Source organism: Candida albicans, chromosome 5 (genome assembly GCF_000182965.3).
Source record: "Candida albicans SC5314 chromosome 5, complete sequence".
Classification (NCBI taxonomy): domain Eukaryota; kingdom Fungi; phylum Ascomycota; class Pichiomycetes; order Serinales; family Debaryomycetaceae; genus Candida; species Candida albicans.
Window position 1 is genome coordinate 351,307 of NC_032093.1, and position 17,945 is coordinate 369,251.

Sequence of the window (17,945 nt, forward strand, 5' to 3'; positions counted from 1 at the left end):
TGGCCACTCTTTCTATATCTTAATTAAACAGAATAGAACATAAAAAAAAAGAAACTGCTATTAATATAATAACACACACAATATACACTAAGAATTTATATGTTCCTGTATATTAGTTGCCTATCTTAACACATTACCAGAGATTAACAATTACCCTGCTAGATTGTAAGTGTTTCAAAGATATGATTTGATATACAACAACATTATCAACAACAACAACAACCTACATGTTATAGATAGAGAAATAGAGATTAGAAGAGAGTGAAGAAAAAAGATTACATATTCACTTGGGTTGGGTGATTACTTATCAAGTTTAGTGCATGAGCTACTTTTCTTTTTTTTTTGACTTCTTTCTTCTGTCGTTGGTTGATGTGTCTTCTCAAGAAATCACCAATCAAATTAAACACGTTGTTAAAATATGATTAATTAATAAATGCATTGAATCAAAATCCGATGAGAAAAGAAAAAAAATTTTTTCTAATTTGTTAGTGCGCGCGTGCGCATAATTTATTTCTTTTTCTTTGAAAAAAAAAAAAAAAAAAAAACGTTAGTCACGTGCTGGGATATTGATTACATAATGTCACGTTTTTATTATGTAACACGGTATTCTATTGTTTTTGTCTTGACCTTAATTCAATTATTGGTAATAAAAAATAATACACACAATTCTACCCCTTCCTTACTCATATCTCCTACTGCAATCTCAAATCCGTTGAAATGGCTATTGCTGGTCTACCTCAAGATTGGTTGAAGTGCTTTTGTTCTAGAATCTGGTCTCTTTCCGTCAATTTCTGTATACATTGTCCCTAACATGGAAACTCAAATTGAAAATCTAATTCGATTATGTTTGTTCTTGTTCATTTCTTCCACTTGGGCCCTTTAAATGTTGTCTCTAATATGTAGATAACCATTATAGTGGTGAATTTTTGAAAGAAAGAGTTAGACAATAGTTGTGAAGACTAGAAATAAAATGAAAGCAGAATTTGATTCCAGAAATGATTGAAATTGCCTTTTGATTCGTTAATAATTTCTTGATTAAACGGTACTTTGGTTAATGTACAGGCAAGTTATAATTAAAGAAATGAAATTGAAATTTGAAAATTAGACGAAGAATTGTCAGAGAAGAAAATTATTATTAGTAAGAAATAATAACAACAATAATAATAATAACAAAGAAGAAGAAGAAAAACCCACACACATACATACATGCAACAAAGACAAGACCACGTCTTATATGTATGAATGTATGTATGTATATGTTAGTAATAAAGCTTGTGACCACCAATCAATAACAACGTTCACTCCCAATTTATTTTTAGCATAACGTTCTTAACCGTACATTACTTAGAGAAACACCCACCCCTCCAACCCCCAACCCCCTCCAATAAAATTATAATTTGATTGAATAACCATAACAATCGTCTCTACAATTGAGCGTGTTTTTGAATTCTTTCAGTTGCGGTCAATTAATAAACTTGTCCTATTAATACCACCACAGTTTTATATAGTAACGCAATTGTAAATTTAAACTTCTTTCCATTATGTGTAGGTGTATGCAATTGAATTGACTGTCATAAATTACCAAAATTAGAAGTTAAAAGTTAGAAGTATATTATTAGTATTATTACTAACTTCTTGTCATTGTTGTTGTTCTTGTTCTTGTTTAGTTTGTCAAGAATATTTCATCAATTTTTTACGTGTGTTTTTCCCTCTCTTTCTATTTCTTCTTATTGTGTTTTCATTCCCTTCCATTTTTGTTTTTGTCTCTCCTTCTTTCTTTCTTTCTTTCTTTCTTTAATAACATTTATATATATATATATAACCTGATTCATCCTTTAATTTTAGGCAATTACAACTATCAATAATAACTAATCATAACAACAACATTTTACATCAATATAATTAATTCGTAATTTTAAAACTAAAAAAAAAAAATAGAGAGAAAATTAGAAATTATTACAAACAACAAATAGAGACCAACCAACCAACCTTTATAACTATTACCATCATCCTATACAATTACTTTATATTTCAATTCTTGACAGTTTGTTTATCTTCCTTATTTTCATTTGTTTAATAGTACTTTTTCCACATATAACCATGTCAATTGATAAATCAGCAAAATATGATAGACAATTGAGATTATGGGCCTCTACAGGACAATCCAATTTAGAAAATTCTCATATTTGTTTAATTAATGCTACATCTACTGGTTCAGAAATTTTAAAAAATTTAATATTACCAGGGATAGGTCAATTTACTATAATTGATGAAAAAAAAGTTACTAAACAAGATTTATCATCGAATTTTTTTTTGAAAAATCAAGATTTAAATGAAGATTTAGCCGTAGCTATTCAAAAAAATTTAAATGAATTAAATAATGATGTTAATGGACATGCTATTGTTGAATCATTATCAACAATTTTAGCTCAAGAATCGAATTTATTTTGGGATCAATTTAATGTTGTTATAGTGAGTGATTATACTCCTAATTTAGAACCATTAATAAATCTTCTTTGGTCAAAACAAATCCCATTATTTATTGTTAATACTATTGGATTTTATGGATCACTAAATATCATTGCTAATGAAACCACGGTGATTGAAACTCATGATCCTTCAAAATTATATGATTTAAGAATTGATCATCCATGGCCTGAACTTCAAGAATTTGCTGATTCATTTGATTTAGATAAATTAAATGATGTTGAACATGCTCATGTCCCCTATATTGTCATATTCATAAAGGCATTAGATCATTGGAGATCACAACATGATGGTCAAGTACCTATAACTTATGCCGATAAAAAGAAATTCCGATTATATGTTAAATCATTATCAAGAAATTTCGAATTAGAAACTAATTTCATTGATGCTGATAATGCTCATCTTCGTCCTCATCAAAAAACTGAAATCCCCGAATCTATAATTCAATTAATTTCAATATCAGAAACTAAAAAATTGGATGATTCAACAACATCAATTTTTTGGATTTTTATTGCTGCTTTGAAAAATTTTTTAAATTTAAATGATCAATTATTACCATTACCAGGTACATTACCTGATATGGCATCAGATACAGAAAATTATGTTCGTTTACAACAAATTTATCGAGATCGAGCTTTAAAAGATCAAAAACTATTTACCGAACAAGTTTATCAAATTTTAGATTCACTAGGAAGATCAAGAGATGAAGTTAATCAAGAATCAATTGCTTCATTTTGTAAAAATGCTAGATTATTATTTGCTACCGTGGGATCTAAAGATTTAATAAATGATAAATTAGTCAATCAATATAATTATAACCCAACAACTGCTATTAGTAGTGGTAGTGGTGGTGGTGGTAGTATTACAATTTTGGATGATGAAGAAAAACATAAATTGGGGATTTATTTTGGACTTTTAACATTTAATTTATTTATTGATAAATATCATTATAAACCTACAATCAATGATTTTAATAAATTTTTGAAAATTTATCATGATGAAATTTCCCCCAAATTTAAATTAAATGAAAATGGTGAAAAAATTTTTAAAGAAATATTAACTCATAATACTACAAATTATCATAATTTAAATAGTTTAATGGGTGGGATTGTTAGTCAAGAAGTTTTAAAATCTACAACGGCTCAATATATTCCTTTAGATAATTTATTTGTATTTGATGGTATTCATTCTAAAAGTGAAAAATTCAAAATCTAAAATAGAAAAAAAAAAAGGGTCAAGTAGTCCCCCCCCCTCCCTCCCTCCTGCCCCCGCCATCAAAGTTTTTTTGATTTGTGTGTATGTGTATGTATATACCAGTAATAATAAATTAATGTTTTTAGTAGTAGTAGTAGTAGTGGTGGTGGTGGTGGTGGTGGTGGTTATGGTTATGGTTATAAATCATCAAATGAACCTTGTATAGAATTATTTTTCTTTTGCTTTTTTTTATTCTTTCTTACCATATCTTTCCAATCTTCAACAACTTCATCCTCCTCATCTTTGTTGCCTCCATCATTTAATCTTTCTTCTTCCATAATTTGTTTTTCAATGGCTTCACGTTTTCTTTTCAATTTTTCTTTACGATCTAATTTATTTTCTTTTCTTTCTGATTTACTTGACCAAGCTTCATTTTTAATTTTTAATTCTTTTCTTCTTTTTGCATCCTGAATTTTTTTCAATTTATCATTCTCTAAATTTTCTAATCGAGTTTTCTCTTGTAATTTATCAGCATAACTATATTTATCCATATCGATAATTTCACCTAACCAACCATCAGTGGGCATTATCGAATTATCAATATATTTCGTTTCAGGCATTTTCGGTAATCTTAATAATCCATACATCTTGGCAATCCCCAAATAATCTAATGTAGCTAATCGGAAAATCGAACTGGCTATGTGTTTAGAATAATATCGAATAAATCCCACATATGATTTCACCGCTAATTCATGTCGTGCTCTATCTTCAAGCATATATTGTCGAAGTTTAATTTGGAAATTTTCATGTAAATTTTTTGTTGCTGATGATGTTGGTATATCTTGTTTTGTTAAAAAAATTCCTTTTACTTCCATAAATCCAATATAATCTTCTTCTTGACAATTATCATTTAACATAACAATGGCTCGACCAACTTTATTTGCTCTTCCAGTTCTACCACAACGATGTAAAAAAACATTGGGGTCAGTAGGTGGATCTATTTGTATCACTAAATCAACATCAGGTATATCAATTCCTCTTGCTGCAACATCAGTAGTCATAAGAATATGCTTATAAAGATTAATATCCCCTTGAGTGAAATTATCTAATGTCTTCAATCTTGATTTAGTATTAAGTTGACCATGTAATGAAAAAAATTTAAGAGGTTCATCACTAGACTCTTGTTGATAAACTTTATTGAATATTTGATAAAAATGTTTCACTGATGTACAAGTAGGGAAATAAACAATGGCCTTTTTATATTGATATTTTGATAATATCGTTAATAATGTGGTTATTTTCAATTCTGGATTAATCATCATATATGATAATTGTAAACTCTTGGGAGAATTACTTTGTTCACCAAAATAATTTTTCGATTTCACTTGAACTTTAACTGGATTATTCATCCCTGTACGGAAAATAGTATTACCTGCAGAAGATATCGTTGCTGAAAATAATCCTGTTCGACGTTGTTTAGGTAATTTTTTCAATATATTGATCACATCTTTTTCAAACAGGAAATCTAATAATTTATCAGCTTCATCAAGGATAACTATTTCCAAAGATGATGTTTTAATTGATTGTGAACTACCTAAAAATTCCAAGATTCTCCCTGGAGTTCCAATTAATATTTGTGGTTGATTCGTTAAAAATTGATTTAAATCTTCTCGAACATTACCTATAGATCCAACCAATAATTGTGTGTTAATACGGGTACCCTTATCTTCAGGTAAATATTGTAATACTTGATTGAAAACACTTTGAATTTGATTAGCTAATTCTCTCGTTGGTGATAATACAATCGATAACATATGTCCTCGTTTAACTGGTTCTGGTAAATCTCCATCACTATCGGGTTTATATAATCTATCAGAAATTTTTTGTAAAACAGGGATTACAAATGATAATGTCTTCCCTGATCCAGTGACTGCTTCAACTACAACATCTTTATTACCACTCAATAATGGGATAGTCGATGCTTGAACTGGAGTCATAGTGGGATACCCCATTGATGATATTGCTTCTTTGATCCATGAATGCAAGTCATAACGTAAATTCTCCCATGCAAGAGATTCAGTATTTGATTTCATAATTGGTAGGTAGGTTGGTTGGTTGGTTGGTTGGTTGTATTAGAGAGATGAGTTTGAGATGGGATGGGAGGTTTGCCAAAAAAAAAAAAAAAACTTTTTTGTATGTTTACTTTGTGGATATCCTCCCAGAGTACGAGAATACTTTGCAAATACTGGATTAGTATCTGCTACTGGGATAACTTGTATATGATAAAAGGTGTTTCCTTCTTAGGACAATTAATGCTCAAGAGGTCATTCAGTAAAGTTGCAAATACATCAAATAGACTTGTCACCACAACGAAAATGAGTACTGACTATACAAATTGGTCAAAAGAAGATTTGATTTCCAAAATCAATCAACTTGAAAGTAACTCCTCTACTACTTTCAATGGGGAAACCTCATCCCAAAGGTCAATCAAACCAGTTAAGAAACAGAAAAAGAAAGAGTTTGATTGGAGTAAACAAAACATGAGATTTGTTGCCTTTAAATTTGCTTATTTAGGGTGGAATTATAATGGATTGGCATTACAATTAGAACCAACTCCATTACCTACAGTAGAAGAAGTATTTTTGAAAGCATTAGCAAAAGTCAAATTAATCAAAGAACCAATAGAAGAAGTGAAATTTTCTCGATGTGGAAGAACTGATAAAGGTGTTAGTGCCATGAATCAAGTAATTTCCATTAATGTTCGATCAAATATAACTTTAGAAAATCAATCCAACCCTGAATTTGATGATCTAGAAATTGATTATATATCGGTATTAAATGCAAATTTACCAAGTGATATTAAAGTCCATTCAATATGTTTGAGACCACCACCAGATTTTGACGCTAGATTCAGTTGTTTATCTCGTCATTATCGATATATTTTCCGTAAACAAGATTTAGATATCGAATTAATGAATCAAGGAGCTAAACTTTATCAAGGAATTCATGATTTTAGAAACTTTTGTAAATTAGATGGATCTAAACAAATTACAAATTTTGTGAGAGAAATTTATCAATCGCAAATTATACATTTACATCAAGATTATTATTGTTTTGATTTAAAAGGTTCAGCATTTTTATGGCATCAAGTTCGTTGTATGGTAGCAATATTGTTTACTATTGGTCAAAGTTTAGAATCTCCCCTGATAATTACTGATTTGATGGATACGAATAAATTCCCTACTAAACCACAATATGAAATGGCTCATGATATACCATTGGTGTTGTATGATTGTGAATTCCCATCAATGGAATGGAAATCCACTGATGATGAATATAGATTACATCGAGTAATACAAGGTTTCACTCGAATGCAATATGATTTACAATTGAAAACCCAAATGCTGCAAATTATGGAAGATACTTTATTCAAAAATCAAGATCCAACCACTACTACAACCAAAATTTTGAAAACTATGAATAATGGTGATGGAGTTGGTCGATCTTATAATAAATATATGCCAATACTGGAACGTGAACGTACTGAAAGTTATGAAGTTTTGAATCTAAGATGGATGGAAAAAAAGGGATATCGAAGAGGACAAGAAAAACTCAATAAAGAATAAGAAGTAAGTATGCCTGTATATATTTATTATTTAGTTGGATATCCAAGATGGTTCCCAATATTGCCATTCGCCATTGTCTTGTGAATCCACCCATAAAAACCCATTCATAATCATTTCATCAATGACAGTTTTACATCGCACTTTATCCCAACCATAATTATCTCTTAATAATCTATAAGTGACATAACCTCCCATAAATTCACAAAGTTCATAAATTTTTAATTGATCATTAGATAAGTTTTCTGTAGATGAAAATTTTAACCATTTCTTCCCATTTATAATCAATATTTCATAACCTTTCCCTAAAGTGTTTAGATTATTTAATGAACTTTCAATGTCTTTTTCCAGTACTACCAATGATATTCCTTCTGTTTCACATGAATTCTGTAATGTGGAAATTAATTCTTTTAGTGATATCAACCCACCATTCAAATCACGAGTTTGTTGACATATTTCAATTATTTTCACCGCTAAAGCAACCCCGAAATTTGTCGCAACAACATTGCTTCTTTTGTAATTACTACTACTATTACTACTACTATTACTATTACTAGTACCACCGTTTCTATCATTTTGTGATGTGTATAATAATAAATCTAAAGGGTCAATACCTATCAGTTGAACAATTTGAGTGAATTTATTTTTGAATTCTAAATTCAGGGATATTTCATCACCATGATCATTAGCAAAATTTATTAATGCCGATTGAAATACTTGTAATTGGGTTGATAATTGGTTTGAATGTTGTTCATTCAATGATTTACCTAATTGTAAATAGGCATCTCTATCGGTATTAGTGGTGTTGGAATGATTCATAATAGTATAGTTAAGTGATAGGAAGATAGATAAAGATTTGATTTCTCTTTTAATCAAAATCAGAAAGGAAGGCTAAAAAAATAGTATGGCTCAAATTCCGCACCAAGAAAAAAAAGAAATATTCAACCATCCACCCACCCACCCACACACACAAAGTATTGATTTTTGTCCCGAGCCAACGATCTAAACAAAAACGTACTCAGAATACTGAGCTGTAAATCTACCACCTAACAAATATCAATTACAATTCAAGTCTCCATACTAATGGCAAGAACATATGTAAATCTTGATACTCCTGTTGCAATATATAGCTATTCATTGACCATACAGAGCCTACATGAGTAACTCTAGTGTCACATGACAAAGCCTTAAACTTAATTCAAAACACCAATATGGTTAAATGAATATTTACAAACTTGGAAGTGGCCCAAAATCACTCATTTATGGTTGTCAACCAAACAAAAACATTTGGAAGTGATGAAGACAGTTCTTTCAAGCGGTCAAATTTGGACAGCAATTATCAGGTCGTTTGAACAATCTACTGAGTTAAAAAAAAAAAAGAGCTCGAATCAAAGCCTACTTTTATTGTCTATTTGACCATCGGTTATTGTATATCCTATTTACTAATCAAAATATTAAAATTTATCCATCAACTTGTGGTATATAATAATATTTTGTAGGTTATCAAAAGTTTTTACTTGAGAATTGATTGCAAAATTATCATGAAAATGATTCATACTGAGTAAGTGGACCCAAAAAAACAAAAAAATAACCCCAGTTAGATCGTGTTAGTTACAATATTATAGTATTGGTTTTGTTACAATGATGGCCTGTGTCACGACACAGCAAACCTCAGTGCGTACGTTCAGCAGTTAATTTAAGATAATTTATAATATAGTAATTTTTATGAGATTTCCATTAGTATTCAATTCCTCTGACTCAAGTTGAATCATTATTCATAAATGATTACACATTTAACTCCTTTTACCAGTGATAATATTCACCTTAAATGCTCTCAAGTATATAGTACTTTCATTTCTCTGATTAAACCTATATAATATAAAATAATTCTTTTTCTTCTTCTAAATATTTCTCTTAAATAAAGTAGTTTATGTGCAAAATAGAATGGATATGTGTCCACCAATTCTTATTACACTTACTCTAAGTTTCTGTTACCCTAAAATGTCGTAGATAATTACTTGCAGTCGTTGTGCATCATTTGTAAGAGGTTGAGTAATTGTCTAGATGTCGCACTTGACATGATCAACCTGTATTCGCGGTACTGTTGGCTGAGTGTGTGACATATACTATCAATTTACACTATAATTGGTTTCAGATTGGCAGTGGTTGTTGATTCATGTAGTTGAGTTTAATGTTGTTAGTAGTGTACTTTCCACAATTGATCTAGAATACACGCACAGATAGAATTGTTAGAAAGATTTTTTTTTTTTTGTTTTCAACTCCATTAATCAAGTTTAACCTTTTTTTTTTTTACAAGTTTCAAGACATCCACCATCAATGCTAAGTAGAAGAACAATAACTAGGAAACTAAATAAAGGTGTTTCAAAATCTTTACTATCATTTGCAAGATATAATCATTCCATAACCAGTACCACGACACCGGCATCACTGCAACCGCATATTGAATTAACCACATTTGCCAATGGATTGAGATTAATTACTGATTCTACACCGGGACATTTCAGTGCTGTTGGAGCGTATATTGATGCTGGTTCAAGATACGAAGATCCTAAGGCACCAGGATTATCTTATTTGCGCGATAGATTATCCTGGAAATCAACAGAAGATTTTACGGGGCAACAAATGTTGGAAAATTTATCGAAATTGGGTGGTAATTATATGAGTTCGGCTCAAAGAGAATCAATGATTTATCAAGCATCTGTTTTTAATAAAGATATTGATAGAATGGTTGGTATGATTGGACAAACCATCAGATATCCTATTTTCAGTGATCAAGAATTCCAAGAAGCATTACAAACCGCTGAATATGAAGTAGCAGAATTGGCATACAAATCTGATTTATATTTACCTGAAGAATTACATACTGTGGCGTATAAGGAAAACACTTTAGGACTACCATTATTCATCCCTCAGGAAAGAATCCCCTTGGTATCTAAATCAGACGTTATTGATTATAATAATAAGTTTTTCCAACCACAAAACACTGTCATTGCCATGGTTGGTGTTCCTCATGAATATGCATTGAAACTAATTATGGAAAATTTTGGTGATTGGGCAAATACAACCACAACAAAACCAAATCCAGGAATTAAGAATTATACTGGTGGTGAAATTTCATTACCTTATACTCCACCATTATATGCCAATTTACCTGAATTATATCATATTCAAATTGGATTCGAAACCACGGGACTTTTAAATGACGATTTATATGCTTTAGCCACTTTACAAAAATTATTAGGTGGTGGCTCTTCATTTTCCGCTGGAGGTCCTGGAAAGGGGATGTTTTCTCGATTATATACTAAAGTATTGAACAAATATCCATTTGTTGAAAATTGTATGAGTTTCAATCATTCTTATATTGATAGTGGTATTTTCGGTATAACATTATCTTTAGTCCCTGAAGCTGCTCATGTTTCATCACAAATCATTGCTCATGAATTGAGTCAATTGTTAGTCACAGAAGAATCACAAGGCGGAATGAATGCAAAAGAGGTTCAACGTGCTAAAAATCAATTAATTAGTTCATTATTAATGAATGTTGAAAGTAAATTGGCAAGATTAGAAGATTTGGGTCGTCAAATACAATGTCAAGGGAAAATCACTACTATTGATGAAATGGTTGATAAAATTAATCGTTTAACTATAAAAGATTTACAAAATGTTGCAGAAAAAGTATTGACAGGTAAGGTTATAACTTCTAATGGTGGTACTAGTTTGGGTCTTCCATCAATTGTTATGCAAGGAGAAAGAGAAACTTTTGGTGATGTGGAATTTATTCTTCGAAGATATGGATTAGGTAATTACAAAGGTCCAGAAATCACGGAACCAAGAGATTTCAGTAGTAATCAAAATGAAAAGAAGAAAAAGAGTCGTTGGTTTTAGATGAAGTGGAATACCATTCTTGTATATATACATGTATTTACACCAAAAAATTATAATAGATACACATAGATAGATAAATTATATTATTTTTATTACATGATATCGATGTATAATATGTATATATGTATATTTTTAAGGTCTATTTGCTTTAAACTTGTAATCGTTCACGTAATTCCAATACTTCTTTTTGTAACATTAACATTGATTCTTTCATTTCGATGTTTTCTCGTTGTATTGATTTTAATTGTAAATCTTTTTCAATATTTTCATTATGAATTATATCAATAGTACTTTTATAATGATTAATTTTATTTTGATAATCAAAATTCTCATCATTATAACGTTTACTCAATTGTGATTCATTTTCCACTCTAATTTCCAATTGTTTAATTGATCGTTGTAAATTTTTAATCGTTTTATCAGCTTCATGTTTTTCATTCAATGCTCCATCTAATGCCTTGGATAATGTATCAACTTTAGATTCCCAATATTTTAATTGTTCATTACTGTATAATTTTTCTTCTAAATCAGAAACTTTAAGATTTAATTCTTTATTAGTCTTTACGAGACTGAAATTTTCTTCCTTTGTCACTAATAATTCATTTCTTAATTTTTGTTGATCTCGAATATCAAAACTTGTAGACATTTTCAGTTGATTTAATTCAGTTTTAATGGCTTCAGAATCTTCTCGTTGATTTTCTAAATGTTTTTTCAAGAAATTTAATTCTCCATGTGCTTGTTTTAATTCAGTAGTTGTTGAATCAAATTTATTGGTCATGATTTGTAAATCATTTTGTAAAGTTTCCTTATCCTTCAATAATTTATCTCTTTCAATGGAAATCTCATCAACCAATTCTTTCAACCCAGAAATTTGTTTCGTACAATTGACTATCTTCCTTTCATTTATCAATTTCTCATTTTCCAATTGTCGATTATTATTAGTTAATTCATCAATCTTATTCTGTAATTTTTCCTCTTGAAGAATCAATTCTTCAACTTCATTTTGTAAATTGTTCTTAACTAATAAAACATCTTCATAATCCAATTGTAACTTTTTATTCTCTTTAATTAATTTAGTCTCAATATCAGTTTTGAAATCTAAATCCCTATTCAAATTCTTGATTTCTTCTTTGAGTTTCTCATTAAGTTCCTTATTCTCAAAATTTTTCAAATGATAGTTTAATTTGTCTTGTATTTGTTTGATTTCCTCTTTATTTGCATCTAATTGATGGTTTTTTTCTTCAATTGTTGCCTCTAAATTTCCAACTTTGATTCTAAAATCTTTAATCAAAATCTGTGTTGTTCTTAATTCTTCTCTAACTAATAACAATTGGCTTCTAGATTCTTTCATTTCTTTAGTTGCTTGTTCTTCATGTCGTTTGGAAATTGCAATGGCCGATTCAGCTAATTCTAATTTCTTATAGTACTCATCCGACCGTTTCTTGTATATCTCTAAACTTTCATTGATATCCTTATTTCTTGACAATAAAGTTTCGTGCTTAACTTTCAATTGCGCCAAATCCTGTTCATAATCATGAACACTGGTTTTATAATTCTCTTGTTTGACTTGATACAATTCATCTTCTGATTCACGCAATAATGCTTTCAATCTTAAAATTTCTGTTTTTGATCCATTCAACTCTTCTCTAGTGGATTTTAAAGTCTTTGTTATGTCTTGATATATTTGAATATAATCTTGAGATACTCCACGCATATTATGGAATGCAGTTATACTTTCACTTTTCACTAACGAGTTTCTAGCTGAAGAAGAGGTACTTCCACCACCGCTACCACCATTAGAAGAACGTGATTCCCAATCATCGTCGTTATCATCTAAATGGTGATCTTCATAATCTCCACCAGAATTGGCAAGTAATCTCCCAATTTTAGTTTCTAATTGTGTAATTCTCTTTTGCGAATCATTATATTTTTTCTCATAATCAGTATTGGTATTTAATCCTCGTGTGGTCAATAATTTATTTAATTTCTTTTGTAATTCAATGGCATAATTCTCTGCACGTTGGAAATTGCCTTGTTCTTGCTGTAATTGAAATTTCAAATTTTCAATCTCTTTATTAAAAGAATCCACCGTGTTAGTTATCATTGATTTATCACCAATGGCCAAAGATCTTCTCTTTGGTGTTAAGTCCATACTAGTTAAAGACCCATTCATGATTCGTTCTTTCAACATTTGTAATTCCTCCAGTAATTTCTTGTTTTCAAACTTTTCTTTCCTCAATGATGCAGTCTGTTCATTCACTTTCAATTTCATATGGGTAAACTCTTCCATAAATTGAGGGTTCGGTGGTTGATTTTCCTTTTCAATCTCTTTAGATTTGGCTTCTTCAGTGACTTGGTTCAACTTGGTGCTCAATTCAGTTATTCTGGTGCTATACTCTGTATTTGTTTGCTTCATTTGTTTCAATTCCGTTTGTAATCTATTATAGTCAGCTTCAATTGAACTATATTCCTCAATTTTTTTCGATAATTGTTGTTTAGCCGATTCAATTTCTGCAACATACTTTGATTCATTGGATTTCAAACTTGATAATTCTTTTGTAGATTGGTCCAATTGAGTGATCTTAGTATTGCTGCTAGCGAGTTCAGCTTTCAATTTTTTAATCTCTGATTTATATTGATCAATTTCTTGGGATTTCTTCTCAACTTTGCCTTTCAACAAAGTAACTTTCTCTCTAGCTTCTTCAATTTTCGATTCATATCTAGATTTGTAATCTTCATCTTTTTTCAATTGAATTTGTAATGAATCAATAGTGCGTTGTGAATCCTTTTGCTTTCTTTCGTAATCACTGCATAATTCTTTTAATTTCATAATTTCATTTTGCAATTTCCCATGTTCACTCAGAATCACATCTTTACTTGAATTCAAATCTGCTTGTAATTTTTTATTCAAATTTTCCAATCGCAGAACTTTTTCATTTAAATCTTCAATCAGTTTATCGTGCATTTGTTTAAATTTCAACAATTCCTTACTATGGTCTTGTTTTAATTTTGTAATCTCTTTCAATTGTTGTTTTAAATTGGACAATTCCGATTGTGCTGAATCATGTAGTTTATTCAAAGAGTTTAATTCTTCAACTTTTGCGTTATGCTTATCATGAAGTTCTAAAGAACGGCGAGTTAACTTTTCATGTTCATTGATTAAATCTTGATTTTGTTTTTCAAAATCTTTCAACTTTATTTCCAAAGTTTCAATTCTATGCTTTGATTTATTTTCTGTTAATCTCAATTGAGATAATTTGTCATCTTTTTCCTTTGCAATTGAAGTAATATTAATCATTTCATCCTGTAAATTATTCATTTGTTCTCGTAGCTTTTCATTATCCGTTTCAAGACCTTTTGTAAGTTTTTCTGAATCTTTCAATTTCACAGTTAAAGTTTGCAAATTTTCTTGTAATTTCTTAGAGTCTAATACTTTAGCAGAATCTTCAAGTAATGGTTTCACATGGAAAAACAATCTCATCCAAGGACTATTAGATTTGATTTCATCTAACGTCACCATGGTTCTTGAAATGATTTGTGCGGATTGAATTTCTTTGATTTTCTGTTTCAAAACTAATCTGGTTAAATTACCTCTTATAACTTTTTGCAAATCAGTGAAAATATTCTTCAATGCTAAATCACGAATAATTTCCAATTTCCCTAATATACCATTTTTGAAAAAAATCTTGGTAAGCCCAACTTTGAAATCTTCAGGGTTTAATTTGACAAATTTCAAAATTATTTCACAATTAGTTTTGTTCTGTGGAGAAGAAAGTTCATTATCACAAATGATCGAGTACCGTTGAATAAATTCGTCAAACATCATTCTATTAGGGTATCCTGCCCTAGTGATTCTAATACCTTCCAAAACCCCATTACATCTTAATTGACCAAGTACCAAATTTTTATCAAACTTGTTGGCCCGCTTCTCTAGATTCGGTAATATACAACGCACAAAATGAGGTTCAGTTGATTCTAACTGATCCATTAACGTTTTCAATTGATCTTTATGCTTTTGTGAAGCAGTTTTGAGTTTGGAATTACCACCACCATTTGTCTGTGGTCTATTAATATGAGGATCGTTTATAAACATATCTGCAATCAATTCATTTTGGGAATCAGGCAATAAATTCAAAATACTTTCACTTATAGGATCAGTATTTTTCTGTAACCAGTTTTCCACATTATATTCTACTTTACCAGCGTAATGATGAATTATAAACCCATTTTTGAATTTATTCTCAGAAAATTTTTTATGAGTATTTGAGAAATTTTTCGATAATTTTTCCATAAAAGATGCATCAGATGATTTAGGCATCAAACATTCTTCGTCTAACAATTTCAAGATACCCATAGGTTGCTTGGTCTCAATCAAATCAATTGTTGGTTGTAAATCTTGACCAAAATCTATAAACTCCCAATTGATATTTTCTCGTAAATATTCACTTTGTTCTAAAATAAATGAATGATGATTGAAAAATTGTTGTAATTTTTCATTAGTGTAATTGATACATAATTGTTCAAAGGAGTTAATATCGAAAATTTCAAACCCAGCAATATCTAAAACACCAATGAAAAAATTGTTATCGTTGTTATTGTTGGCGGTGTTATCGTCTCCATTATGGCTTTGATCCAATTTCTCATTGATTTTGGTAATGATGAATTGAAACAACTTTTCATATAAATATTTAGCAAAGGCGTCGATGGCAAATTTGACTTCGTTTGGTTTCTTTGACTTTGTGATGAATTCTCTACCAGCTTTGACTTTAGGTCGCAATAAATTTTGAACAAATAAATCTTTATCAACTGCTAACAACTCGCATATTCTATCAATAGGGGAATCATTCGTGAAATTGGCTTGTTCGGATTTCCATGACGTGAAAGTGATGTTACCTAAATGTAAAATTATCGCCAACACTTGGTAAATAAAGTTCATTTTATTGGTGGTGAATCCCATGATTTTGAATGCTTCCACTAATAAATTAAATTCTTTGAAATCATCAACATTATTTATAGTTAATTTTCCTCCTGAGAGGTAATTATAAGTTGACATGTCTTTGTTTAAACCCAAACTAGGTAAGTTTTCATACCCTTTTAAAAATTGATAGAAAATATGATAATTTCTTTCTTGATTCGATTGACTTATAACTCTTGACTTTTCCAACAAATAATAATTGATGTTAGCTCCTGATATTTCACCAGTATTTGAGAAATAAATTTGAATGAATTTTCCAAATCTGGAAGAATTATTATTCTTGATAGTTTTAGCATTACCAAAACTTTCTAAAATTGGATTAGCCTGAAGAATTTTAGTATCGATACTATTATTATGATCAACCTTATTGGTATGACTGCCACTAGTTATTGATGACAAGTACTGGATAATTTTTTTGGTATTTTCAGTTTTACCAGCACCACTTTCACCAGTTACCAAAATTGATTGATCTTTCTTGTTGGATAATAAATTTCTAAATGTCGATTCGGCAACAGCAAATATATGTGGCGGTGATTGTCCTTTGTTGTTGTTGTTGCTGTTGGAGGCGTTTTTAGATTTGTAGTCATTTTTGTTTGTTGTCACGTTATTATATTGGTGATATTTCATTAAAATTGATTGATTATAAATGGGTAACAGTTTATAGGGATTGATGGCAACAAGAAACAACCCAGAATAAGTATAGATCAAATCGTCTAAATATCGAAGATACAAGTTGTAAACGACAGATGGTTCATTTAAATGAGTTAGTTCAGCCATATCTTCACATTTATTGAATTTCACAGGATTACAGTTTTCCAATTTATCTTGATCCACGATTATTGTTGAATCATGGGATGATTCTTGACCTTTGACAACATTAACTTTACATTTACCATCAGGTAAATAGTCAGTGATATAACCTTTAGTGAATAAATCTTGTTGATTAGGTACCCATACCCAATTTTTAGAAATTATGGGATCTTCATTATTATTATCATTGGCTGTTGAAGAGGTAACCATGACTTATGTGGAACTATTGACAAACAAATAAATAAATTAATTAATTAAAAAAAAAACCTAAAAAATCAATCAGATCTGTAAATAAATGTAACCAAAAGATAAAAATGCAGGAATAAGAATTAATAGGAGATTGTATTATTAAGATCTTCTGAAAAAAGTAAAGCTCTTCTTCTTCTATTTTCAAAATACTTTGACGAACCGAAATGGAAACAGGTATGCCTGGTAATAATAAGTTTGGGTTGGGTTGTCTTTGTGAAGTTACATAAAAATTTTTAAAATTTTGTTTTGGTTGGGCGTGTGAGTTGGTCGTGGTTTTTATTTTCGGTTGGTGGTGAAATCTTAAAAAATGTAAACAATGAAGTTTATATGCCGGAATGTCCCGATTCGGAAAAAGTCTGTTTATTTTGTTTTTAAGGGGACACGTCGTTATCGTCGTATCAGATCGCGTGAGTTAATTAGTTAGGAACGGGTCAAGACTGGACAGGTCTAGACCGGACTAATAAAGGGGAGGACACGCACTTGACAGAATTAAACGACCCTATCACAATTATAAAGAAAACAATAGAAAGAAAAAAAAGAAAATTGAAGACAATTATTGTTGTTGTCAAGAGGTTTAAACATATATTACATTATATTAATGTGAATGGTAGGATAATATTAGGGTCTTGTTATAATAATCAACTTCTTTTTCAGATTTACCTTTCGTTGCAAACAATGAAAGCGATACTAACATTCCATCC

The 17,945-nt window shown here is 29.9% G+C and overlaps 6 protein-coding genes across 6 annotated transcripts, besides 1 other annotated feature; 3 read left to right on the top strand and 3 right to left on the bottom strand. All coding sequences in view use genetic code 12, as the record gives it.

Moving 5' to 3' along the window:
- Positions 1 to 2,100: 2,100 nt before the first annotated feature.
- Positions 2,101 to 3,702, top strand: CAALFM_C501590WA (uncharacterized protein; the record flags this gene model as incomplete). Its single annotated transcript, XM_706265.2, has 1 exon — positions 2,101 to 3,702. The coding sequence occupies one exon, from the start codon at positions 2,101 to 2,103 to the stop codon at positions 3,700 to 3,702; it is 1,602 nt and encodes a 533-aa protein (XP_711357.2).
- Positions 3,703 to 3,878: 176 nt separating this feature from the next.
- On the bottom strand, positions 3,879 to 5,774 carry SPB4 (putative ATP-dependent RNA helicase; the record flags this gene model as incomplete). Its single annotated transcript, XM_706266.2, has 1 exon — positions 3,879 to 5,774. The coding sequence occupies one exon, from the start codon at positions 5,772 to 5,774 to the stop codon at positions 3,879 to 3,881; it is 1,896 nt and encodes a 631-aa protein (XP_711358.2).
- A 63-nt stretch (positions 5,775 to 5,837) lies between these two features.
- CAALFM_C501610WA (pseudouridine synthase) lies at positions 5,838 to 7,307 on the top strand (the record flags this gene model as incomplete). The annotated part of the gene is made up of 1 exon (XM_706062.1): positions 5,838 to 7,307. One exon carries the CDS (start codon positions 5,838 to 5,840, stop codon positions 7,305 to 7,307), a length of 1,470 nt encoding a protein of 489 aa, XP_711154.1.
- A 30-nt stretch (positions 7,308 to 7,337) lies between these two features.
- On the bottom strand, positions 7,338 to 8,123 carry VPS22 (ESCRT-II subunit protein; the record flags this gene model as incomplete). Its single annotated transcript, XM_706061.1, has 1 exon — positions 7,338 to 8,123. One exon carries the CDS (start codon positions 8,121 to 8,123, stop codon positions 7,338 to 7,340), a length of 786 nt encoding a protein of 261 aa, XP_711153.1.
- Positions 8,124 to 8,956: 833 nt separating this feature from the next.
- Positions 8,957 to 9,426: a long terminal repeat ((eta-5a) Solo copy of the long terminal repeat (LTR) associated with the transposon Tca11; about 470 bp long, 13 copies per genome).
- Positions 9,427 to 9,641: 215 nt separating this feature from the next.
- Positions 9,642 to 11,210, top strand: MAS2 (mitochondrial-processing protease subunit alpha; the record flags this gene model as incomplete). The annotated part of the gene is made up of 1 exon (XM_706060.2): positions 9,642 to 11,210. One exon carries the CDS (start codon positions 9,642 to 9,644, stop codon positions 11,208 to 11,210), a length of 1,569 nt encoding a protein of 522 aa, XP_711152.2.
- Positions 11,211 to 11,358: 148 nt separating this feature from the next.
- Positions 11,359 to 17,205, bottom strand: MYO1 (myosin 1; the record flags this gene model as incomplete). The annotated part of the gene is made up of 1 exon (XM_706059.2): positions 11,359 to 17,205. The coding sequence occupies one exon, from the start codon at positions 17,203 to 17,205 to the stop codon at positions 11,359 to 11,361; it is 5,847 nt and encodes a 1,948-aa protein (XP_711151.2).
- Positions 17,206 to 17,945: the final 740 nt, after the last annotated feature.